At 49.0% G+C, this 26,902-nt stretch overlaps 1 protein-coding gene across 1 annotated transcript in view; it reads right to left on the bottom strand.

Moving 5' to 3' along the window:
* LAG3 (lymphocyte activating 3) overlaps positions 1 to 26,902 on the bottom strand; it is a 64,734-nt gene that overhangs the window by 19,922 nt on the left and 17,910 nt on the right. The window contains exons 3-5 of the mRNA XM_063963783.1: positions 23,966 to 24,183; positions 19,341 to 19,589; positions 11,562 to 11,816 (exon numbers count right to left, since the gene is read on the bottom strand). Coding sequence (XP_063819853.1) covers positions 11,562 to 11,816; positions 19,341 to 19,589; positions 23,966 to 24,183 — 722 coding nt within the window. The remainder of the gene's footprint in view (positions 1 to 11,561; positions 11,817 to 19,340; positions 19,590 to 23,965; positions 24,184 to 26,902) is intronic.

Below are 26,902 nucleotides of genomic sequence, written 5' to 3'. Positions count from 1 at the left end.
CGTGCGGCGGTGTGTGGATGTATGAGAGCGGCAGTGTACGTCTGTAAGATTGCGGCAGTGTGCGTCTGTAAGAGTGCGGCGGTGTGCATCTGTAAGAGTGTGGCGGTGTGCGTCTGTAAGAGTGCGGCAGTGTGCGTCTGTAAGAGTGCGGCAGTGTGCGTCTGTAAGAGTGCGGCAGTGTGCGTCTGTAAGAGTGCGGCAGTGTGCGTCTGTAAGAGTGCGGCAGTGTGCGGATGTATGAGTGCGGCAGTGTGCGGATGTATGAGAGTGGCAGTGTGCGGATGTATGAGTGCGGCAGTGTGTGGATGTATGAGAGCGGCAGTGTGCGGATGTATGAGAGTGGCAGTGTGTGGATGTATGAGAGCGGCAGTGTACGGCTGTATAACTGCGTTGGTGTGTGGATGTATGAGTGCGGTGGTGTGTGGATGTAAGAGTGGCAGTGTGTGGCTGTATGAGTGCGGCAGTGTGCGGATGTATGAGAGCGGCAGTGTGTGGATGTATGAGAGCGGCAGTGTGCGGATGTATGAGAGCGGCAGTGTGCGGATGTATGAGAGTGGCAGTGTGCGGATGTATGAGAGTGGCAGTGTACGGCTGTATAACTGCGTTGGTGTGTGGATGTATGAGTGCGGTGGTGTGTGGATGTAAGAGTGGCAGTGTGTGGCTGTATGAGTGCGGCAGTGTGCGGATGTATGAGTGCGGCAGTGTGCGGATGTATGAGTGCGGCAGTGTGCGGATGTATGAGTGCGGCAGTGTGCGGATGTATGAGAGTGGCAGTGTGCGGATGTATGAGAGTGGCAGTGTACGGATGTATGAGTGCGGCAGTGTGCAGATGTATGAGTGCGGCAGTGTGCGGATGTATGAGTGCGGCAGTGTGCGGATGTATGAGAGTGGCAGTGTGCGGATGTATGAGAGTGGCAGTGTGCGGATGTATGAGAGTGGCAGTGTGCGGATGTATGAGTGCGGCAGTGTGCGGATGTATGAGTGCGGCAGTGTACGGCTGTATAACTGCGTTGGTGTGTGGATGTATGAGTGCGGTGGTGTGTGGATGTAAGAGTGGCAGTGTGTGGCTGTATGAGTGCGGCAGTGTGCGGATGTATGAGAGTGGCAGTGTGCGGATGTATGAGAGCGGCAGTGTACGGCTGTATAACTGCGTTGGTGTGTGGATGTATGAGTGCGGTGGTGTGTGGATGTAAGAGTGGCAGTGTGCGGATGTATGAGTGCGGCAGTGTGCGGATGTATGAGAGTGGCAGTGTGCGGATGTATGAGAGTGGCAGTGTGCGGATGTATGAGAGCGGCAGTGTACGGCTGTATAACTGCGTTGGTGTGTGGATGTATGAGTGCGGCAGTGTGCGGATGTATGAGTGCGGCAGTGTGCGGATGTATGAGAGTGGCAGTGTGCGGATGTATGAGAGTGGCAGTGTGCGGATGTATGAGTGCGGCAGTGTGCGGATGTATGAGAGTGGCAGTGTGTGGATGTATGAGAGCGGCAGTGTACGGCTGTATAACTGCGTTGGTGTGTGGATGTATGAGTGCGGTGGTGTGTGGATGTAAGAGTGGCAGTGTGCGGATGTATGAGTGCGGCAGTGTGCGGATGTATGAGAGTGGCAGTGTGCGGATGTATGAGTGCGGCAGTGTGCGGATGTATGAGTGCGGCAGTGTGCGGATGTATGAGTGCGGCAGTGTGCGGATGTATGAGAGTGGCAGTGTGCGGATGTATGAGTGCGGCAGTGTGCGGATGTATGAGTGCGGCAGTGTGCGGATGTATGAGTGCGGCAGTGTGCGGATGTATGAGAGTGGCAGTGTGCGGATGTATGAGTGCGGCAGTGTGCGGATGTATGAGTGCGGCAGTGTGCGGCTGTATGAGAGTGGTAGTGTGCGGATGTATGAGTGCGGCAGTGTGCGGATGTATGAGTGCGGCAGTGTGCGGATGTATGAGAGTGGCAGTGTGCGGATGTATGAGTGCGGCAGTGTGCGGATGTATGAGTGCGGCAGTGTGCGGATGTATGAGAGTGGCAGTGTGCGGATGTATGAGTGCGGCAGTGTGCGGATGTATGAGTGCGGCAGTGTGCGGATGTATGAGTGCGGCAGTGTGCGGATGTATGAGAGTGGCAGTGTGCGGATGTATGAGTGCGGCAGTGTGCGGATGTATGAGTGCGGCAGTGTGCGGATGTATGAGTGCGGCAGTGTGCGGATGTATGAGTGCGGCAGTGTGCGGATGTATGAGAGTGGTAGTGTGTGGATGTATGAGAGCGGCAGTGTGCGGATGTATGAGAGTGGCAGTGTGCGGATGTATGAGAGTGGCAGTGTGTGGATGTATGAGAGCGGCAGTGTACGGCTGTATAACTGCGTTGGTGTGTGGATGTATGAGTGCGGTGGTGTGTGGATGTAAGAGTGGCAGTGTGTGGATGTATGAGAGCGGCAGTGTGCGGATGTATGAGTGCGGCAGTGTGCGGATGTATGAGAGCGGCAGTGTGCGGATGTATGAGAGCGGCAGTGTGCGGATGTATGAGTGCGGCAGTGTGCGGATGTATGAGAGTGGCAGTGTGCGGATGTATGAGAGTGGCAGTGTGCGGATGTATGAGAGTGGTAGTGTGTGGATGTATGAGAGCGGCAGTGTACGGCTGTATAACTGCGGTGGTGTGTGGATGTAAGAGTGGCAGTGTGTGGATGTATGAGAGTGGCAGTGTGCGGATGTATGAGTGCGGCAGTGTGCGGATGTATGAGTGCGGCAGTGTGCGGATGTATGAGAGTGGTAGTGTGTGGATGTATGAGAGCGGCAGTGTGCGGATGTATGAGAGTGGTAGTGTGTGGATGTATGAGAGCGGCAGTGTACGGCTGTATAACTGCGGTGGTGTGTGGATGTAAGAGTGGCAGTGTGTGGATGTATGAGAGCGGCAGTGTGCGGATGTATGAGAGCGGCAGTGTGCGGACGTATGAGAGTGGCAGTGTGCGGATGTATGAGAGTGGCAGTGTGCGGATGTATGAGTGCGGCAGTGTGCGGATGTATGAGAGTGGCAGTGTGCGGATGTATGAGAGTGGCAGTGTGCGGATGTATGAGAGTGGCAGTGTGCGGATGTATGAGTGCGGCAGTGTGCGGATGTATGAGAGTGGCAGTGTGCGGATGTATGAGAGTGGCAGTGTGCGGATGTATGAGAGTGGCAGTGTGCGGATGTATGAGTGCGGCAGTGTGCGGATGTATGAGAGTGGCAGTGTGCGGATGTATGAGAGTGGCAGTGTGCGGATGTATGAGTGCGGCAGTGTGCGGATGTATGAGTGCGGCAGTGTGCGGATGTATGAGAGTGGCAGTGTGCGGATGTGTGAGAGCGGCAGTGTGTGGATGTATGAGAGCGGCAGTGTACGGCTGTATAACTGCGTTGGTGTGTGGATGTATGAGTGCGGTGGTGTGTGGATGTAAGAGTGGCAGTGTGTGGATGTATGAGAGCGGCAGTGTGCGGATGTATGAGAGCGGCAGTGTGCGGACGTATGAGAGCGGGGTTGTACGGATGTATGAGAGCGGCAGTGTATGGATGTATGAGAGCAGCAGTGTACAGTTGTGTGAGAGCGGGGTTGTACGGATGTATGAGAGCGGCAGTGTGCGGATGTATGAGAGCGGCAGTGTATGGATGTATGAGAGCGGCAGTGTACAGTTGTGTGAGAGCGGGGTTGTACGGATGTATGAGAGCGGCAGTGTATGGATGTATGAGAGCAGCAGTGTACAGTTGTGTGAGAGCGGGGTTGTACGGATGTATGAGAGCGGCAGTGTGCGGATGTATGAGAGCGGCAGTGTATGGATGTATGAGAGCGGCAGTGTACAGTTGTGTGAGAGCGGGGTTGTACGGATGTATGAGAGCGGCAGTGTATGGATGTAGGAGAGCAGCAGTGTACAGTTGTGTGAGAGCGGCAGTGTGCGGATGTATGAGAGCGGCAGTGTATGGATGGCAGCGTCATAGGGAGGGATGTCGGAATGCTGTTATAGGGTTCCTAATACAAAATGGAATCCGTATAGTGGGCGGGGCTGGCACCATGGCACCACGTTGGGCTTGATGGGCAGGTAGTGCGGCAAGCACACCCAAATTGGCGTCTGAAGTCGCCCGCAGTCCACACTGTTGTGAGGAGTCAGAGTTAATTTTGACTGTGTAGTGTACTCACAGAGGACCTACCGCCCGTCCCCTCCTCGCATCTGAGCAGCAGGTCAGGCTCTTATTTTCTTTTTAATCAGGAGAGGCTGAGTGAACTGTGAGCAGGGGGGCAGAGCTACATGGGACCCAGAGGGGCTGCTGTGCTGTCAGAGAGGGAGAGGAAGAGAGAGATGAAGCTACTGCAGATCCCCAGCTGATTGTGAGGTGCCGGGTTGAAGGGTGATGTGATCACCCTTCTCCCTCGCTGCCGCTGGGGACCGCATCTAGGCTTCCTCCATCGAGGGCATGCGGCGCAGCAGTGGGCAGCGTGTAATGAGTTTGTCTGACTGATTATACTGCTGCCTGTTGTGGACACCTCCGTCCGTACGGACTTGTGTACATGCCCAGCACAGAGGTGACAGTGTTGGTGGAAGTGCTGCCCAGCTCTGACCCTGCAGGCCTCCCTGATCTGGCTGCGGCCGCTGCTGCTGCGGCCTGAAACCCCTGCCGGTCCCCTCCATAGACTTCCGCCTGGCCAGCGCTGAGGTACTAGGGGTAGCCCAGCTGCGGGAAGGGTATGTCTCTGGTTTTCTCTCCGGCAGGGGAAGGTGACAGCGGCGGAGGAAGTGCTGCCCACCTCAGACACTGCAGGCCTCCCCGATCCAGCTGCGGCCACAGCTGTTGCTGCCAGAATCCCCTGCTGGTCTCCTTTGTTGACTGCCGCATGGCCAGTGCTGAAGTACTGGGGGTAGGCCAGCTACGGGAAGAGTGTCTCTGCCTCGGGCTCTCTCTCTCTCTGGCAGGGGAAGGAAGGGTTGATTCTCTGGCACAACAGGGAGGGCTGGGCTGCAGGAACACAGCACTGGAAGAAACAGGAGGCCGAACTCATGACCAAAAAGTGAGCAGTGCAGTGATCAGCCCCCTGGTCTTTCCCTCTCTCTGGGTGCAGAGCTGTATTCTACAGAGAGAGCTGGGATGGGAAGAAGGGGAACGGCACTTGACATACACATACACGCGCAGCACCTGACACACACACACATACACGTGCGGCACCTGACACACACACACGTAGCATCAGACACAATAAAATAAACATGCAGCACCTGACACATGCATATACACGCAGCACCTGACACATACATATACACGCAGCACCTGACACATACATATACACGCACACCATCAGACACACACATACACATGCAGCACCTTACTCACACACACATAGACACGTGTAGCACCTGACGCACACACATGTACACGTGCAGCACCTGACGCACACTCATGTACACACGCAGCACCTGACGCACACTCATGTACATGCGCAGCACCTAATGCACACTCATGTACACACGCAGCACCCGACGCACACTAATGTACACGTGCAGCACCTAATGCACACTCATGTACACGTGAGCACCTGACGCACACTCATGTACACGCGCAGCACCTGACACAGACATAAGTATTCATGCACAGCACCAGACATACACTTGTACACACGCGGAGCACCTGATACTCACACACATATACACCCGCAACACCTGACACACACACACGTGCGGCAGCTGACGCATACACACGCACCATCAGACACACTCATATATACACGCAGCACCTGACACACACATACACACACACAGGAGCTGATACACAGGCAGCACCTGACACACACACACATATACACGCGCAGCACCTGACACCACGCACTCACAGGTACAAGCAATGCATTTGACGCCTACCTCCAGCCTCAGTCACAGGCTGCTGCCGCCTACCCCCCTCCCTGCATCAGCTGCAAAGGCAGCAAAATATTTTGACCACACATTAAACGATGTTTCCCCTCCCGGGCCGGCCGGCGGCCGACTGTACACACTGAGCGATATGACCGCTCATATCGCTCAGTGACGTCACGCCCCCGCCAGCCCTGCATGAAGGTCGTGGACGACAGTCCACATCCTTCATGCAAGCCCTACCGACAGCGACGATTGTTGCCGACCCGTTGGGCCGCGCATCGTTTGTCGCTGGCTGCATACACACTTAACGATAAAATGAGCGACGTCGCTCAAGGAGGGGGAAAATGAGCGACGTCGCTCATTAAATCGTTAAGTGTGTACGGACCTTAAACAATTCGGTTTGGTTAATAAAATTATTTTGCACAGAACAGTGATGTTATACGAACATTTTCATTAAACATTTAAAAAATCAAATGTTTATTCTTACAGTGAAATTTTACATTTCTGAATAAAAATAAATAAATTAAAAAAAAGCGATGAAATTCCATAGACAAAAAACCTTACGGTTTCACATGTCCCATTAAGGCTTCTTAGACATGATTGAAATTTCAGAAACCTGTTGTAACTCTTCCACTCAAACTCCAAAAAGCAATGAAATTCTGATCATTAAGGCTGACGCCTTAATGGACGTGTTCCTTGCGCAATACGGATATGGTATGCCATCACAGCCTGTGGGTAAGTGCAGATTCAGCACTCTCACAGAGTGACATTGCTGTCACTCACACAATGGTGGAGCTGCTAATTCACAGATTTGTGTGCTCATTGGAATACACACATGCAGTCTATGCAACTGAAGGTCTGAGCGGAAGACAAAGCTGCTCAGATGAGGTAAGAGTGTTGTTGATTGGAGGGAGGAGAGCGGTGTGTATAGGGGAACAGAAGTGTGTGGATAGAGGGAACACTAAGCAGCACTGATGGGGGGGACAAAGAAACACAGGGGATAATTCAGACCGCAGCAGCAGCAATCGCAGTCTGAATTAGTTTGTGAGGTGCGCACGTGCAATGGCCGCACTGCGCGTGCGTACCCCAGGAGCCCAGTGAGATGCTATCAGCATCTCACTGGCTGCGATCACCCTGCCTGATTGATAGGCAGAGGTGGTTGCGGGGAAGGAGGGGGGCGTGCAAACAGCGTTAGCATGCCATTGGCAGGGCATGGTCTGCACAACGGAGGCATTTCCGGACCACTGGGGGGTGGGCTGTAGCGGTTATCCCCCTGCCAAGAGCGCAGGATCCACGAAATTTACCTTCAGGATGTCAGATACATGAATGGGGTAAGAGTGGTGTGGATAGGGGGTAGATTAAGCAGCAAGTATGGGAAGGGAGACAGAGCGGTGCAGATGGGGGAAATGGTGCAGATGGGTTAAAAACACTGGCATGGATGGGTAGAAAACTGGTGCAGATGGGAGAGAAGATAGTGTGCCATGTACTGAAGGAGGCAGAGTGACGTTGAACACTGAGCAGCACAGAGAGAAGGAAACGGTGGTACAGACAAGGCACAGGTGGGGAAAGACAGATGGTACAGATAAGTTAGTACAGACTAGCAAAGATGGGAGAACACAGCAGTAGGGATTGGGGAAGACAGGGCAGCATGGGGGTGTATAGGGGAAGTAAGTGTAGATGCATAGACCGTAGATAGGGTATTATAGTTTTAGCAATAACCAAGATGTTTGAGGGAGCTAAATGTGTATACTAAGTGAGATGGATGTATGGAGTTAGAAGGATGTTGTAACAAGGTGGGATTGTTGTGGTGACCGAATGGGATGGTTGTGGGCACTGTGTGGGATGGGAGCACCACAAAACTGCTCAGACCTTCAGTTGCATAGACTGCATGTGTGTATTCCAATGAGCACACAAATCTGTGAATTAGCAGCTCCACCATTGTGTGAGTGACAGCAATCTCACTCTGTGAGAGTGCTGAATCTGCACTTACCCACAGGCTGTGATGGCATACCATATCCGTATTGCGCAAGGAACACGTCCATTAAGGCGTCAGCCTTAATGATCAGAATTTCATTGCTTTTTGGAGTTTGAGTGGAAGAGTTACAACAGGTTTCTGAAATTTCGATCATGTCTAAGAAGCCTTAATGGGACATGTGAAACCGTAAGGTTTTTTGTCTATGGAATATATATATATATATATATATATATATATATATAAAAGAGGCTAGGAGCTGGAGTTTCTGAAAAATCAGGATGAGAAATACATGGGTCTTTAATTAGGAAAACTCATCTTTTTCTAGACATTGCCGACCTATCAAATACAGTAACTTGGCAAACTAAAACTCAAGTTGTGTACATAATGAAACTACTAACTATCCACGAATTACTAAAATCACACAGCAGGGCATTCACTAATAACCTCCTCCACTATTGGACGCGTTAGTAAATCAATCCATCCGATATAAAGTAATGTCACAGGGCTACAAAATGACAGTGATATACAGCAAAGCTTATTCTTTGTGTCAGTATATCAAACAACATTGTAACCGGTGTGTCAGGGAGTCACTACACACCAGAACACGTGTCAGGGAATCACTCCACACCAGAACACGTGTCAGGGAGTCACTCCAAACTAGAACACATGTCAGGGAGTCACTCCACACCAGGACACTTGTCAGGGAGTCACACCACACCAGAACATTTGTCAGGGAGTCACACCACACCAGAACACGTGTCAGGTAATCACACCACACCAGAACACGTGTCAGGTAATCACTCCACACCAGAACACATGTCAGGGAGCCACTCCACACTAGAATACGTGTCAAGAAGTCACTCCACACCAGAACAAGTGTCAGGTAATCACTTCACACCAGAACACATGTCAGGGAGCCACTCCAAACTAGAACACATGTCAGGGAGCCACTCCACACTAGAAGACGTGTCAGGGAGTCACTCCACACCAGAACAAGTGTCAGGGAGTCACTCCACTCCAGACCACATATCAGCGAGTTTCTCTATACCAGAATATGTGTCGGATTCATTCCACACCAGAACACGTCAGGGAGTTACTCCACACCAGAACACGTGTCAGGGAGTCACTTCACACCAGAACAAATGTCAGGGAGTCACTCGACAGTAGAACATGTGTCAAGAGAGTACTTTACACCAGAACACGTGTCAGGGAGTTACCCCACACCAGAACACATATATTTAAGTTACTCCACACTAGAACATGTGTCACTTAGTCCACACTAGAACATGTAAAGGAGTTGCTCCACCAGCACTCGTGTGAACAAGTTACTGCTCACCAGAATATGTGTCAGAGAGTCATGACACAGCAGTACATGAACATATGATACCAGGGGTCTATTTACTAAGCCTTGAATGCAGATAAAGTAGCTGGAGATAAAGTACCAGCCAATCAGCTCCTAACTGTCATTTTTCAAACACAGCCTGTGGCATAGCAGTTAGGAGGTGATTGGCTGGTACTTTATTTCCAGCTACTTTATCTCCATCCAAGGCTTAGTAAATAGACCCCTAAAAGTCACTTAACACCAAACAGGTCTGTGAGTCACTCCACACCAGAACATGGACGTGTGTCAGATGGTCACTCCACACCAGAACATGGACATGTGTCAGCTAGTCACTCCACACCAGAACATGGACGTGTGTCAGATGGTCACTCCACACCAGAACATGGACGTGTGTCAGCTAGTCACTCCACACCAGAACATGGACGTGTGTCAGATGGTTACTCCACACCAGAACATGGACGTGTGTCAGCTAGTCACTCCACACCAGAACATGGACGTGTGTCAGATGGTCACTCCACACCAGAACATGGACATGTGTCAGCTAGTCTCTACACACCAGAACATGGACATATGTCAGCTGGTCACTCCACACCAGAACATGGACGTGTGTCAGCTAGTCACTCCACACCAGAACATGGACTTGTGTCAGCTAGTCACTCCACACCAGAACATGGACGTGTGTCAGATGGTCACTCCACACCAGAACATGGACATGTGTCAGCTAGTCTCTACACACCAGAACATGGACATGTGTCAGATGGTCACTCCACACCAGAACATGGACATGTGTCAGCTGGTCACTCCACACCAGAACATGGGCATGTGTCAGCTAGTCACTCCACACCAGAACATGGACGTGTGTCAGATGGTCACTCCACACCAGAACATGGACATGTGTCAGCTAGTCTCTACACACCAGAACATGGACATGTGTCAGCTGGTCACTCCACACCAGAACATGGACATGTGTCAGCTAGTCTCTACACACCAGAACATGGACATGTGTCAGCTGGTCACTCCACACCAGAACATGGACGTGTGTCAGCTAGTCACTCCACACCAGAACATGGACTTGTGTCAGCTAGTCACTCCACACCAGAACATGGGCATGTGTCAGCTAGTCACTCCACACCAGAACATGGACGTGTGTCAGATGGTCACTCCACACCAGAACATGGACATGTGTCAGCTAGTCTCTACACACCAGAACATGGACATGTGTCAGCTGGTCACTCCACACCAGAACATGGACGTGTGTCAGCTAGTCACTCCACACCAGAACATGGACTTGTGTCAGCTAGTCACTCCACACCAGAACATGGACGTGTGTCAGCTAGTCACTCCACACCAGAACATGGACGTGTGTCAGCTAGTCACTCCACACCAGAACATGGACGTGTGTCAGCTGGTCACTCCACACCAGAACATGGACATGTGCCATCTGGTCACTCCACACCAGAACATGGACTTGTGTCAGCTAGTCACTCCACACCAGAACATGGACGTGTGTCAGATGGTCACTCCACACCAGAACATGGACATGTGTCAGCTAGTCTCTACACACCAGAACATGGACATGTGTCAGCTGGTCACTCCACACCAGAACATGGACGTGTGTCAGCTAGTCACTCCACACCAGAACATGGACTTGTGTCAGCTAGTCACTCCACACCAGAACATGGACGTTTGTCAGCTAGTCACTCCACACCAGAACATGGACGTGTGTCAGATGGTCACTCCACACCAGAACATGGACATGTGTCAGCTAGCCTCTACACACCAGAACATGGACGTGTGTCAGATGGTCACTCCACACCAGAACATGGACATGTGTCAGCTAGTCACTCCACACCAGAACATGGACGTGTGTCAGCTGGTCACTCCACACCAGAACATGGACATGTGTCAGCTAGTCTCTACACACCAGAACATGGACGTGTGTCAGATGGTCACTCCACACCAGAACATGGACATGTGTCAGCTAGTCTCTACACACCAGAACATGGATGTGTGTCAGCGAGTCATTCTACACCATAACATGGATATGTGTCAGTGAGCCCCCCCACCAAAACATCTGCTTGTAAGTCACTCTACACGGTCTGGTGTACAGTGCCTCGTATTAGCGAGGCACTGTACACCAGAACATATGTCTATGAGCCCCTTCACACCTGAAAACATGTCAGTCACTCATCCTACACCTACACTCCCATTGGCTTACAGAAGTCTGGGGGGGTGCGTATAAAGATGATAGACAAGCAGAGTGCGGTCTCCCGTGCTTCGGCAGCTGGTAGGTCAGTGGTACTGCCCAGGGGCAGCAGCCACCACTGGTTACAGTATATTTATGTCCCATTATCTGTAGAGTATGCTCTTAAATTATAAATGAACCCACTGACCTTGGATGACCCTTAGGTTGATATGTCTGGTCAGCTGTTGGCTTCTAAAAGTGACATCACATCTGTAAGTTCCAGCGTCCTCAGCTCTCACATGGTTCAGGAGAAGCATTTGTTTGTCTTCACCGATGGGGCCTGTAGCTCTGCTCCAGCGCACTCTCAGGGGCCACTCCATAGGCATCTCATTGACGTTACATGGGAGCTCCGCAGAGGAGCCAGAGGCGGTGTAAACAGAGAGCGAGGACGGACCTGAGATTCCTGGTGGTAACACATAGCAACAAACAGGACTGTTACTAATCATGGTTGTGTGGTTGTGGGTGATGATATCTAAGGGAAACACGATTGAACCATATGGGGCATATTTATCAATAGAATTTTGTTGGAGACCCCCATGAGAACATCTGTGTGCCCCGTACGTGATATTTGGTATTTGCCACATTTTTATAATTTCTCATTGGTGTAATATGTGGCGGTAAGAAATTATGGGGTCTATTTACTAAGCCTTGGATGGAGATAGGGTGGCTGGAGTTAAAGTCCCAACCAACCAACCAGCTCCTAACTGTCATTGTTCAAACACAGCCTGTGACATGACAGTTAGGAGCTGATTGGCTGGTACTTTATCTCCGTGCACTTTATCTCCATCCAAGGCTTAGTAAATAGAGCCCTATATTTGATGGTTCAAGAGTCATAATATTGGTAAATATTTCCTTATGGGGGAAAAGTTGGTACGATGGAAAGGTCATACATCAAAGAAAAACACTGGAGCCTGGAGGAAGATGAGGAAGGACAGGCTGACACTCTCTGATCGGCCCCAATCAATAATCAATGACAACTTCTGCAACTGATATTTTATGGATTTTGATTGTTTTTGGTAAATGACCAGCTGTCTCTGAATATTGATTATAATCAGAAAAAGAATATTTTAGATTTAAGGGGGGGGGGGGGGGGTATCCAATCAGCCCCCAAAATTTTTGGACGTGAAAAACGGGGGGTTTTCACAATTGTTTTACATTATTGTTTTTCCTACCTATCTAATTAATTCCCTTTCTTTTTAACCAGAAATCTTTTGATTTTCGTCTGAAAACACATAAGATCTGGGAAAACTCCTGTTTTCCAATATGCCGGGTTGGTGAGCGCAGTGTAGAAGGGGGCTCTAGCACGGGTCGCAGCCATGCCAGGCTCCCGGCTGCGAACCGTGCTAGATAGTGGAAAAGGGTGAGCTTGATTGTGAGGTGTTAGAGAGACCTTTTACTATGTTTGAATTGGAGGAGGCTATCAAATCCACCCCTTCTGGGAAGAATCCTGGCCCAGATGGTAGTACCATCAAATACTACAAAGCCTTTAAAGATCAATTGCTTCTGTTACTTCTAGAGGCCTTTAACACGGTCTCCGACAAGTCCCCTTTCTCCCTTCAGTCACTCAGGGCCCACATTACAGTAATCCCTAAATAGAGCAAGGACCTCTTCCTGTGTCCCAGCTACCAGCCCATGTCCCTTCTTGATGTGGACAACAAACTGTTTGCAAAACTGCTGGTGAATAGATTGAAAGGTTTTCTCCAATCGATCATACATACAGTAGTGATCATGTTGGATTTGTCCCGGGTGGTGAGGCTCGTGACAATACTTCTAAGATTCTGGCCCTTATACACTATGGGGGTCATTCTGACCCGTTCGAACGGTGCGAACGGGTGTGGAATGCGAACGGGTGTGGAACGGTGCGAACGGGTGTGGAATGCGCATGCGTGGCGGGCGCAGTGCGAGTGCGCGACGTTGCTGTTGCCTGGTTACGTTGCGGCTACCAAAGGAAGCGGTCGCAGCGGCGACCGCTAAGAAGATTGACAGGAAGGAGGCGTGATCCTTCCTGTCAAGATTGACAGGAAGGAGGCGTGAAGGATGGACGGATCCAGACCGGGAAGTGGTGAGTAAAACGCAGGCGTGACTAGGAGAACATAGGGCGGAGGAGTGACGTCAAAGCCGGCCGCATCATCGCTGGATCCATCGCACAGGGTAAGTATGTCCAGGGCTGGTCTAGTTTTGTGTGAAATTTTTTTAGCTCAGCAGGACTGCACAAGGGATCGCAGCCCTGCTATGCTACAATACACTCCCCCATAGGCGTGGACTAGTTGATTGCAGCAGCAAAAAGTTGCTGGCTGCGATCAACTCGGAATGACCACCTATATTTCTGCAACAAGGATCCCAGCGATTCTATTGTCCACGGATGCCGAGAAGGCGTTGGATCGGATTGACTAGAGGTTCATGGCCGGTGTGCTGCGACATTTGGGCTGGGTCCTGTCTTCTTCCAACGTATCCTCTCCCTCTATCATTCCCCATCAGCCAAGAATAGAGTTAAAGGCTCCCTCTCCAGCTCGTTCACTATTAGTAAAGGCACTCGTCAGTTCTGCCTGTTGTCACCCTTAATCTTTATTCTTTGTATTGAGGCCCTGGCTCGGTCTATTAGACTAAACCCTAATATCTCTGGCTATTTTCTACAAGATAAGGAATATAAATTAGCCCTTTTCGTCGATGATTTATTAGCCACTATTACTTCTCAGGTCACTTCCCTACCTAACCTACTGGAAGAGTTTAGGCTATTACAGTATGTGACCTTTCTAACTTCAATTATACCAAATTGGTAAGTATTACAGCACTGTCGCAAATGTTGGCAGGACTTAAAACCCCTTTTTCCTTTGCCTGGCATGCTTCCCAATTGAAATGGTCGAGAGCTGACATGTTGAAGCAATGGGTGCAGATTGAAAAGCAGGGACTGTCTGTCCTCATTTCCAGCTTCCCAACCCTCACAGCTCTTCCCATCCTACCATTGGACCTACGTTGTCCTGCTGAAGGTCCCTTCGAAAGAATCCCTCCATCTCGCTAAGACCTCCCTGTATCTATCTTTCCTGTCTAATATTCATTTTCCTCCTGAGTTGGACATCAGTGCTTTGAGTTGTTGGTTAGACGGGGGCTTCTTTCGATTCGGACAGTTGGTGAGTGGGGGCAAAATTGTGTCCTTTTGCAACATCCAAGGCAATTGGAATTAGCACTACTACAGTGTATATTCCTGTTATAATGGGGGCATTACTATGTATTTTTATTAAATTGGGGTTATTACTATATATTTTTATTATACTGGAGGCAGTATTGCATATTTCTAGCCTTGCCTCCAGAGTGCAAACAAAAGAGACTAGGGCCTTCATTCCGAGTTGTTTGCTCGCTAGCTGCTTTTAGCAGCATTGCACACGCTAAGCCGCCGCCCTCTGGGAGTGTATCTTAGCTTAGCAGAATTGCGAACGAAAGATTAGCACAATTGCGAATAGAAATTTCTTAGTAATTTCTGAGTAACTCGAGACTTACTCCTACACTGCGATCAGTTCAGTCAGTTTCATTCCGGGTTTGACGTCACAAACACACCCAGCGTTCGCCCAGACACTCCCCCGTTTTTCCAGCCACTCCCCCGTTTTTCCCTGAAATGCCTGCATTTTTCCGCACACTCCCATAAAACGGACAGTTTCCGCCCAGAAACACCCACTTCCTGTCAATCACACTACGATCACCAGAACGATTAAAAATCTTCGTTAGGCCGTGAGTAAAATACCAAACTTTTGTGCTAATTTACTTGGCGCAGGCGCATTGCGAACATTGCGCATGCGCAGTTTGCGACAAATCGCTCCGTTGCAAAAAAACCTAACGAGCGAACAACTCGTAATGACCCCCTATGCTGTGTACCCACACCCATAGTGTAATGTGGCCATTCCCCCTAGTGTCATGTGGTCATGCCCCCTCATGACACGTGACCACACCCATTTTTTGGCCACACTCAGTACCACTAAGAAAATATTTCTACTTGCACCACTGCTGCATAGTAGCATGTTGTGGCTGTGTATAGGACCAGGTGTTCTCTGTCTATAAGGGGCTGTGTACTGCCATACACTACTGCTATATATTCTCTGTGTGTGATTCAAAGCAAAAAATATATTTCTATTAGTGGGTCACTCTGACTACTAGTACTGCGGCTGCCGTACACTACTGCTATATATCCTCTGTGTGTGATCCAAAGCAAAAAATAGATTTCTATTGGTGCGTCACTCTGAGTACTAGTACTGCGGCTGCTGTACACTACTGCTATATATCTGTGTGTGATCCAAAGCAAAAAATATATTTATATTGGTGCGTCACTAGTACTAAGAGGCAATTTGGAAGCCCTTGTACAAACTGGCTTTGTATTACTTAAGTTGCCCTTCCTCTAGTGTGTACTCAGAAAGAGTTTTTACAGCAGCCGGGAACCTTGTCAGTGATCGGCGTAGGAGATTACTTCCCAAAAATGTGGAAAAGATGTTGTACATCAAAATGAATTACAAATTCCACGAGGAAGACCTTTACCAGCAATTACCTCCAAAAAGTACAGAGGGACCTGTGATGGTGGATTCCAGCTGGTACGAATTTATAGTCTGTGAAGAAGAGGATGTACACACTGATAGGGGTGCGGAATCGGATGCTGATGACAACATGCCTATTTAAAGTACTAAAGCCAGTTTGTGCACTGCCCAGTGCCAGCTTGTTTTGTGTGGGTCCAAACTAATAATTTCAGCCACAAGTGACAGACCCTATCGCTGAAATTATTGGTTTGTTAAACTGTGCATGTCCTGTTTAATATACAACATAAGGCTGGGTGGGAGGGTCCAATGACAATTCCATCTTGCACCTCTTTTCTTTGCATTATGTGCTCTTTGGAGCATTGTTTGGGCATAGTTTATAAAACTGCCATCCTGTCTGCCTTCAGTTCCACTCCTAGATGGGCCACGTGTTTGTGCCGCCCACTACTGTCACTTAGCTTAGTCATCCAGCTACCTCGGTGCAACCTGTTGGACTAAAAACAATATTGTGATCTGTGACGTGTTTAGAATAGACTGGAAATTAGTGGAAATTATTGTTATTGAGGTTACCAATACTGTAGGAACAAAAACACCCCCAAATTCTGTTATTTTAGCTGTTTTGATGTTTTTTTTTTTAAGAAATAAAATACAGACCCAAAACCAAAACCCGCAAGGGTGGTTTTGGCAAAACCAATCCAGATCCAAAACATGAAGGAGATCCAGATCCAAACCCAAAACACAAATCCCAAAAAATAGCCCGGTGTACACCCCTATTTTTTTTATTAGAGATGTGCGCTGATCCCCATGTTTTTGGTTTTGGATCTGTATCTCCTTCATTTTTTTGGATCTGTATTTGGTTTTGCCAAAACCGCCCTTGTGTATTTTAGTTTTAGTTTTGGATCTGTATTTTTTTTTTTATCATAAAATCAGCCAAAATCACAAAATTTGGGCCTGTTTTTGGTGGTCATTCCGAGTTGATCACAGCCAGCAACTTTTTGCTGCTGCTGCGATCAACTAGCACACGCCTATGGGGGAGTGTATTTTAGCTTAGCAGGATGCGATCGCTTGTGCAGCCCTGCTAAGCTAAAAAAATGTCAAGCAGAAGTAGACCAGCCCTGTGTGATAGATTCAGCGATGATGGGCCCGGCTTTGACGTCACTCCTCCGCCCTCCGTTCTGCTGGACACGCCTGCGTTACACTCACCCCTCCCCAAAAACGGCTCCAAACGGTCCGGATCCGCCCTGTCACGCCTCCTTCCTGTCAATCTTCTGTGCCGTCCATTCTGCGACCGCTTCATTCTCAAGACACGACGTAACCTGGCGACCCCCGTCGCCGGGCAACGTCGCACAAGTGCACTGCGCCCGCCACGTATGCGCATTCCGCACCCGTTCACAGCACAGCAATAAACCGCTGCGTGCGAACGGGTCAGAATGACCCCCTTTGTTCGTACAGTATAATTAACCTCAATAACATTTATTTCCAGTCAATTTTGACCACCTCACACCTCACAGTATTGTTCACCAATGTAGGCCAAAGCCTGGCTGGCTAAACTAAGCAACAGAGCAGCGGCACAAACACACGGCAGTTATTTCTGTTTAATTTTTTTTACAAATTAGTACTGTATTAGAAATAACCAATCAAACCAACTCACAAGTACTATCAACAGAAAACAATCCAACACAGAAATTTACTGAGAATCGTGTGTAGAATATCAATGCTCTAAAAGTAGTAGTAGTTAGCATTTCACCAGGTGACCGGATTCCGGCATCTATAGCCTGACCGCCGGGTTCCCGACAGTCGGCAAATTGATTGCCTCCCATGTGCGCATGTGTCTACTGACTGTCTATGTGTATGTTCAGTTAATTTTAATTTTGTTTTATTCTAATTCATTAATTAAATATTTATGTGATATTACCACCACTTGCGCTCACTCTTTTGAGCTCTTTTAAGTTTTTACTTCACTTTGCGGATTCCGCGTCGCATATCTTCTGAGAGAGCGGCAGCTGATTTGAATTGGACATATACAAGAAACACCTGGTTCCTCATTTTGTGGTTTTCTGGTTTAGTTATAGGACTTATTTATGTCTGCAATCTGCACTAGATACTAGTTCTATTACTTCACACTTCAGCATGTGTTCAGTCATGTTTGCATGCTCCCAATTTCCATGTATACTATAGCAGGCTATTATGTATGTCATTTCATGACCTTTACATACGTTGCTTATGTTTCATACAGTACACCCTATATGCTTGTGTGTTTGCATTGCATTTATCACTTCTCAATCCGATTACTACAATAGGATCCCCCGGGGTTATTCAATTGTGCCTGATAACTGGCACTGTCGAGGATATACTTTCACCTGGCCGGAGGCAGGAGAAAAATAATTCCCAATAAGTGACCTTTTTTCGCGGTCGTGACTGTGAAAACATACAGGTCTGGGAGCTTATCCCAGATCCTATGTGTTTTCACTCGAAAACTGGTAACTTTACGTGCTGTGAAAATGACCTCTAATTGGATAGCCCCCCCAAAAAATGACAGTAAAGTCCTGTTTTTACCACATAAAAATTGACATGGACAATTGAATTCCCTCCAAGTCAACATTCTTTAGATTCTCACACCTAGGGGGCTACGTGATAGGTTCAGAGATCACGGGACCCACTGGCGTTTATATAATGGGTGTAGTGTGTGCCGTGCACACGGGTCTCTGAGTCCAGAGTGGTCCCCACCGCACACGCTGCACCCATTTTTAAAATACTCACCCCTCCGGAGTCCAGCGCCGACATCCGCAGCGCTGTTAAAACACAGTGAAAATGGCTCACCGGCCATTTTCAGAGTTCTGCGCATGCGCAGTAGAGACATCTCAGGGAAAATGGCCACCGCACCATTTTCTCAGAGATCTGCGCATGTGCAGTAGAGTCTGAGTCCTCTAGTGCCCGAAGAGGGGGCCCGAATGGAGGAGGCTGAACACGGGCCTCCACCTCTCTTAAAGCGCCCCTGACGGGACCGGCAGGATTTCAGCGCGTTTACTAAAGAGCTACTGTATTTAATTTAGTTTTTTTGTTTAAATTGACCGTCCCACCACAATAATTGCACCATATTATTCTCAGTTAACAATTTTGATCCAAAAGAACCACATGGGCTCCACGATCATCCATACCTACAGTAAAGACTATGGGGTAGATTTACTAACGCTTCTAATACAGGCAAATGGAGGAACTGCAAATTGCAACCAATCAGATTCCGGTTATCATTTTCTAGAATGCAGTAGAGAGATGACAGCTGGAATATGATTGGTAGCCATTAGAAAACACTTTTTATGTGGAATTGCCGGAACTGTGTTCCTCCGCACCCCAGCCTGAAAGAAAGCCTGCCCAGGTGGAATGTTTGTGATTGTTTGTAGAGGTTGACTCACCTAGAACCCTGAGCATCAGACTGGATCTAACCCCGTCCTCCTCGCAGCTCCATTCTCCCTGGTCATCCTGAGTGAGGCTGAGGATGTACAGACCGAACCCGGACAGTGAAACTCTGCTGGATGGCTGGACGAGGACCCCTCGGTGAAACCAGCGGACAGAGGGAGAGGTTTGTTCCGGATCAACAACAGAAGAACATGTCAAGTTGACGGAAGTCCTCTCAGGAAGAAGGCCACGGGGAGACTGTGTGACTGAAAGAGAAAGTGGTATAAGCATAATAAAGATTTAATCGTGGGTAATTTGCCCTATCCAGTGGCTCTCCGCAATATTTTTCTCATAGGGCATGTGTATATTTTCCCCCATTTATGATTTGACTGAAAAAGTGTTGATTCCATTAAACACGTGCTACGAGTGGGTGCCAGTAAGTACGCCTACGGCCTGTACTGCACTTACAGTAGCTCCAGACTCACTGATTTTTCTTTGCAGCCCATTAGGGCTGTATACAAAACTCTGTGAGCCCGGGACAAGCTTAATACAATTCCCATCAAGTTTTATTATCTTTTTTTTTTAACCTGTCATCATATTAAACAGTGCTGACCAATCAAATATGTTTATTAAGGCAAGAACGTGGAACTCGTGGAGCTTGCAATCTAATTTCCCTACTGCAGGCACACATAAGCACACGCACCAGGACACTTTTAGTCAGAAGCCACTTAGCCAGCCGTATGTCCTGTGGATATAGTAGGATATGGCATTATCCGGAGGAAAACTCTGGTAGAATGTATCAAGCCCAGTGCCACAATGCCGTAAGGCAGCATTACTGGCCACTGTGGCATTGTGCCGCCAGCTGGGTGTCCCATTGTTAAACGAGTTATGCCACTTAGATCAGGGCTGTCCCTCTCTTTATCTATGGGATAGTTATGAAGCCGTCAAATGTTTTCTGTGGCCAACTGCTTCCTCTGAATATATTATTTGCAGCCAGTGTACATGTATTTATAACATTTTGGGGTCTATGTACTAAAGCCTTGGAGAGAGATAAAGTGGACAGAGATAAAGTACCAGCCAACCAGCTCCTCACTGTCATTTTTCAAACGCAGCCTGCGACATGGCAGTTAGGAGTTGATTGGTTGGTATCTTATCACCGTGCTACTTATCACTCTCCAAGGCTTGATAAATGGGGGCCTTTTGTAAATAAAGCACTAAAGTCCCTTTCATAAAATAAGTATTACGAGGTGAGGCGGTGTCTGCCGCCTTCTGCCCTCCTTGCGTTCTGCTGTAACCATCCCTCGCTTTACATTTCTCCCACTCTCTTTCTCTCTAGACTTTCCGGCAGCCCCTTTAGTCCTCTTTCTGTTCCCTCACCTTCTGTTCTGTCTTTCAGCGAATCTTTATAGTAAGGGAAAGTCTGATACATAAATATGGGACCCCCGTGCTCTTTCACTTTCTCGGTTTTATTGCATCAGCTCATTTCCTAAATCCCCACCACCACCCCTGTCTGTGAGTCACCGGAGACCCCAGTAGACGCTTGATAATAACAGGATGTGTGTAGTCGGGGTGGAAGAATATTTTGCATAACATCTGAGGCAATCTCTCTGCCAGCATGCTGTGTTCATACCCACATCGCAGGTGGTGCTGCTGCTATTATCATTCATTTCCAACATATTCCATAGCGATGTACAGTGAGGACACCAGTGAGAGAGGGGGGGGGGGGGGGGGGTTTATAGCTAGGTAGGGTGATTCACCATTTCCACTGCACTCATATTCCCCGGATTTCTTACACTCTTGCAGTCTGCCCATGCACTAACCCTGCCGATGACTGGATACATCCTACGGTAGCTGTTATCAGGCTGAAGCTGGCAGAGTAATATGGTGTCATTGTACATATATGTTCACATTATTGAATGCAGCAGGTGGAATTGCTGATGAGCTTGGACAGGAATTGGCCATGTGATCAGCAGAGATACCCAACTGGCTGCACAATTAGTACCCAACCCAACTGACCATGTGATCAGTATAGAGTCCCACTGACCATGTGATCAGCACAGATACCAAACCCAACTGATCATGTGATCAGTATAGAGTCCCACTGATCATACGACCAGTACAGATACCCAATCCAACTGACCATGTGATCAGTATAGATTCCCACTGATCATGTGATCAGTACAGATACCCAACCCAACTGGCCATGTGATCAGTATAGAGTCCCACTGATTATGTGACCAGTACAGATACCCAATCCAACTGACCATGTGATCAGTATAGAGTCCCATTGACCATGTGACCAGTACAGATACCCAACTGACCATGTGATCAGTATAGAGTCCCACTGACCATGTGACCAGTACAGATACCCAACTCAACTGAATATGTGATCAGTATAGCGTCCCACTGACCATGTGACCAGTACAGATACCCAACTCAACTGAATATGTGATCAGTATAGAGTCCCACTGACCATGTGACCAGTACAGATACCCAACTGACCATGTGATCAGTACAGAAACCCAACTGACCATGTGATCAGTATAGAGTCCCACTGATCATGTGACCAGTACAGATACCCAACCCAACTGACCATGTGATCAGTACAGAGTCCCACTGACCATGTGATCAGTACAGATACAAAACCCAACTGACCATATGATCAGTATAGAGTCCCACTGACCATGTGATCAGTACAGATACCCAACTGACCATGTGATCAGTATAGAGTCCAAATGACCATGTGACCAGTACAGATACCCAACCCAGCTGACCATGTGATCAGTATAGAGTCCCACTGACCATGTGATCAGTACAGATACAAACCCCAACTGACCATATGATCAGTATAGAGTCCCACTGACCATGTGATCAGTACAGATACCCAACTGACCATGTGATCAGTATAGAGTCCAAATGACCATGTGACCAGTACAGATACCCAACCCAGCTGACCATGTGATCAGTATAGAGTCCCACTGGCCATGTGACCAGTACAGATACCCAACCCAACTGGCCATGTGATCAGTAGAGTCCCACTGACCATGTGACCAGTACAGATACCCATCTGACCATGTGATCAGTATAGAGTCCCACTGACCATGTGACCAGTACAGATACCCAACCCAGCTGACCATGTGATCAGTATAGAGTCCCACTGGCCATGTGATCAGTACAGATACCCAACTGACCATGTGATCAGTATAGAGTCCAAATGACCATGTGACCAGTACAGATACCCAACCCAGCTGACCATGTGATCAGTATAGAGTCCCACTGACCATGTGATCAGTACAGATACAAAACCCAACTGACCATATGATCAGTATAGAGTCCCACTGACCATGTGATCAGTACAGATACCCAACTGACCATGTGATCAGTATAGAGTCCAAATGACCATGTGACCAGTACAGATACCCAACCCAGCTGACCATGTGATCAGTATAGAGTCCCACTGGCCATGTGACCAGTACAGATACCCAACCCAACTGGCCATGTGATCAGTATAAAGTCCCACTGACCATGTGACCAGTACAGATACCCATCTGACCATGTGATCAGTATAGAGTCCCACTGACCATGTGACCAGTACAGATACCCAACCCAGCTGACCATATGATCAGTATAGAGTCCCACTGGCCATGTGATCAGTACAGATACCCAACTGACCATGTGATCAGTATAGAGTCCCACTGACCATGTGACCAGCTCAGATACCAAATCCAACTAACCATGTGATCAATATAGAGTCCCACTGACCATGTGACCAGTATAGATATCCAACCCAACTGACCATGTGATCAGTATAGAGTCCCAGTGACCATGTGAAAAGTACAGATACCCAAACCAACTGACCATGTGATCAGTACGGATACCCAACCCAACTGACCATGTGATCAGTATAGAGTCCCACTGACCATGTGACCAGTACAGATACCCAACTGTCCATGTGATCAGTATAGAGTCCAACTCCCCATGTGACCAGTACAGATACCCAACTGTCCATGTGATCAGTATAGAGTCTCACTGACCATGTGACCAGTACAGATACCCAACTCAACTGACCATGTGATCAGTATAGAGTCCCACTGACCATGTGATCAGTACAGATACCCAACCCAAGTGACCATGTGATCAGTATAGAGTTCCACTAACCATGTGATCAGTAGGGATGTAGTTGGGATCCCGGCGCTTTGAATCCCGACAGTCACAATGCCAGCGCTGGAATACCAGCACCTGTCTAAATACCAACGCCAGAATGCTGACAGGTGGGATCCCGAATGTAAGTATCCCAGGGAGGTTAGGGTTGGCTGTTGGGGGAGGGTCATCATTCACATCCACCAGCCATCTGATCCATGTCAGTCCTACCATGGCTACTGTATGATAAACATTTAAATGTTCATTTGATGGACATTCGCGTCAACAAACCAACCGACCACCATAGGGAGAGGGGAAACACCCCTCACTCACCCCTGTTGGTCTTTGCTTCATCGGGATCCTGACATGAATATTATGACCGCCGGGATCCCGTTAGCCAGCATATCATACTGATTCCCATAATATAATATCTATTCATAGCATTATACTTTATCCTTTATTACAGACATCTATATCTTAGATAGGTAGTAGAGATACATACGTTTTATTGTATGCAGTATTACTAAGCAGTTCTGTTTGCTGTCCCCATATTGTGCCTTCCCGTGGTATATGCCAGCATCCTCTTCCTGTACATCTTTCAGGTGCAATGAAAAAACTCCCTGATCCATCTCAGACTGCTGGATGACCACACGTGAAATCATTGATTGGGCTGTGAAAGTAAGTCCGCTCGAAAGCACTGAGACCACCGTCCTCTGTTTCCTGAGATAGGACAGACCCGTGATGAGAGAGAGTAAGAGACATAATGGGAGTAAGAGTAGATGGCAAAAGTCATTATTGAGTGATATATATATGAGGATAGGAAGAGAAGTTAAGAGACATATTATTTGGATGGGTGAGGGAAACAAATGCAGGATAGAAACAATACAAGATGACCTAATACAGAGACTGAGCAACCGGAAAACTGAGGACAGAGAGCAGGAGGCAGAGTGGGAGGATGGAGAGCATGAGGCAGTGAGGAGAGAAGGAGGTAGAGTGGGGAAGACAGAGAGCAGGAGGCAGAGTGGGGAGGACAGAGAGCAGGAGACAGAGTGAGGAGGGCAGAGAGCAGGAGGCTGTGAGGAGAGAAGGAGGTAGGGCGGGGAAGATGGAGAGCAGGAGGCAGATTGGGGAGGACAGAAAGCAGGAGCAGAGTTGGGGAAGAAGGAGGTAGGTTGTGGAAGACAGAGAGCAGGAGAGCGGGATGCATAGTGGGGAGGACAGAAAGCAGGAGGCAGAGTGGGGAGGACAGAGAGCAGGAGGCAATGAGGAGAGAAGGAGGTAGGGTGGGGAAGACGGAGAGCAGGGGGCAGATTGGGGAGGACAACTAGCAGGAGGCAGTGAGGAGAGAAGGAAATAGCGTGGGGAAGACGGAGAGCAGGAAACAGAATGGGGAGGACAGAAAGCATGAGGCAGAGTGGGGAGGACAGAGAGCAGGAGGCAATGAGGAGAGAAGGAGGTAGGGTGGGGAAGACGGAGAGCAGGGGGCAGATTGGGGAGGACAACTAGCAGGAGGCAGTGAGGAGAGAAGGAAATAGCGTGGGGAAGACGGAGAGCAGGAAACAGAATGGGGAGGACAGAAAGCATGAGGCAGAGTGGGGAGGACAGAAAGCATGAGGCAGATTGGGGAGGACAGAAAGCAGGAGCAGAGTTGGGGAAGAAGGAGGTAGGTTGTGGAAGACAGAGAGCAGGAGAGCGGGATGCATAGTGGGGAGGACAGAAAGCAGGAGGCAGAGTGGGGAGGACAGAGAGCAGGAGGCAATGAGGAGAGAAGGAGGTAGGGTGGGGAAGACAGAGAGCAGGAGGCAGATTGGGGAGGACAACTAGCAGGAGGCAGTGAGGAGAGAAGGAAATAGCGTGGGGAAGACGGAGAGCAGGAAACAGAATGGGGAGGACAGAAAGCATGAGGCAGAGTGGGGAGGACAGAAAGCATGAGGCAGATTGGGGAGGACAGAAAGCAGGAGCAGAGTTGGGGAAGAAGGAGGTAGGTTGTGGAAGACAGAGAGCAGGAGAGCGGGATGCATAGTGGGGAGGACAGAAAGCAGGAGGCAGAGTGGGGAGGACAGAGAGCAGGAGGCAATGAGGAGAGAAGGAGGTAGGGTGGGGAAGACGGAGAGCAGGAGGCAGATTGGGGAGGACAACTAGCAGGAGGCAGTGAGGAGAGAAGGAAATAGCGTGGGGAAGACGGAGAGCAGGAAACAGAATGGGGAGGACAGAAAGCATGGGGCAGAGTGGGGAGGACAGAAAGCATGAGGCAGATTGGGGAGGACAGAAAGCAGGAGCAGAGTTGGGGAAGAAGAAGGTAGGGAGGGGAAGACAGAGCAGGAGAGCGGGAGGCAGAGTGGGGAGGACAGGAAGCAGGAGGCAGAGTGGGGAGGACAGAGAGCAGGGGGCAGAGTTGGGGGAGAAGGAGGTAGGGTGAGGAAGACGGAGAGCAGAAGGCAGAGTGGGGAGGACATAGAGCAGGAGGCAGAGTGGATGAAGAAGGAGGTAATGTGGGGAAGAGAGAGAGGTAGAGGCAGAGTGGGGAGGACAGAGCCAAAGGCATAGTGGGGAGAGAAGTGAGTAGGGTGGGGAAGACAGAGGAAGAGGCTGAGTGGGGAGGACAGAGAGCAGGAGGCAGAGTAAGGGAAGAAGGAGGTAGGGTAGGGAAGACAGAGTGAGGAGGACAAACAGCAGGAGGTACAGTGGGGAGGAAAGAAAGCAGGGGGCAGAGTGTGGGGGGGGGGGAGGCAGAGTAGGGAGACAGAGAACAGTAGGCTATGGATTGCTAGAGGTAGATTCAAAATTGTGAGTCAGTGATGTAGAGCAAAAAGCAAGAGATGGATAGCTGGAGGTGGAGTGAGGATGGACAGCTATAGGTGGAGTATGGATGGACAGCTACAGATGGAGTAAGGATGGCCAACTGAAGTTGGAGCCAGAATGGACAGCTAGAGATGGAGTGAGGATATATAGCTGAAGTTGGAATGAGGATGGATAGCTGAAGTTGGAGTGAGGATGGATAGCTGAAGTTGGAGTGAGGATAGACAGCTGGATGTAGAGTAAGGATGTACAGCTGAAGGTGGAATGAAGATGACAACTGGAGATGGAGTGAGGATGGAAAGCTATATGTGTAGAGAGTATTGACAACTAGAGGTGGAGTGAGGATGAACAGTTGGAGGTGAAGTGAGGATGGACAGCTGAAGATAGAGTGAGGATGGGCAGCTGGAGGTGGAGGAAAGATGGGCAGCTACAGTATATGTGGAGATAGAATGGACATTTAGAGGTGGAGTGAGGATGAACACTTGGAAGTGGAGTGAGGATGGGCAGCTGAAGGTAGAGTGAGGATGGGCAGCTGGAGGTGGAGTGACGATGGAAAGCTGGAGGTGGAGAAGTGATGGACCGCAAGGTGTGGAGAGAGAATAAGGTGGAGTGAAGATGGACAGATGGAGGTGGAGTGATG

This window comes from Pseudophryne corroboree, chromosome 3 (assembly GCF_028390025.1).
Source record: "Pseudophryne corroboree isolate aPseCor3 chromosome 3, aPseCor3.hap2, whole genome shotgun sequence".
Classification (NCBI taxonomy): domain Eukaryota; kingdom Metazoa; phylum Chordata; class Amphibia; order Anura; family Myobatrachidae; genus Pseudophryne; species Pseudophryne corroboree.
Note: the sequence above shows the minus strand (reverse complement) of the source record. Positions and strands in the feature narration are given on the sequence as shown.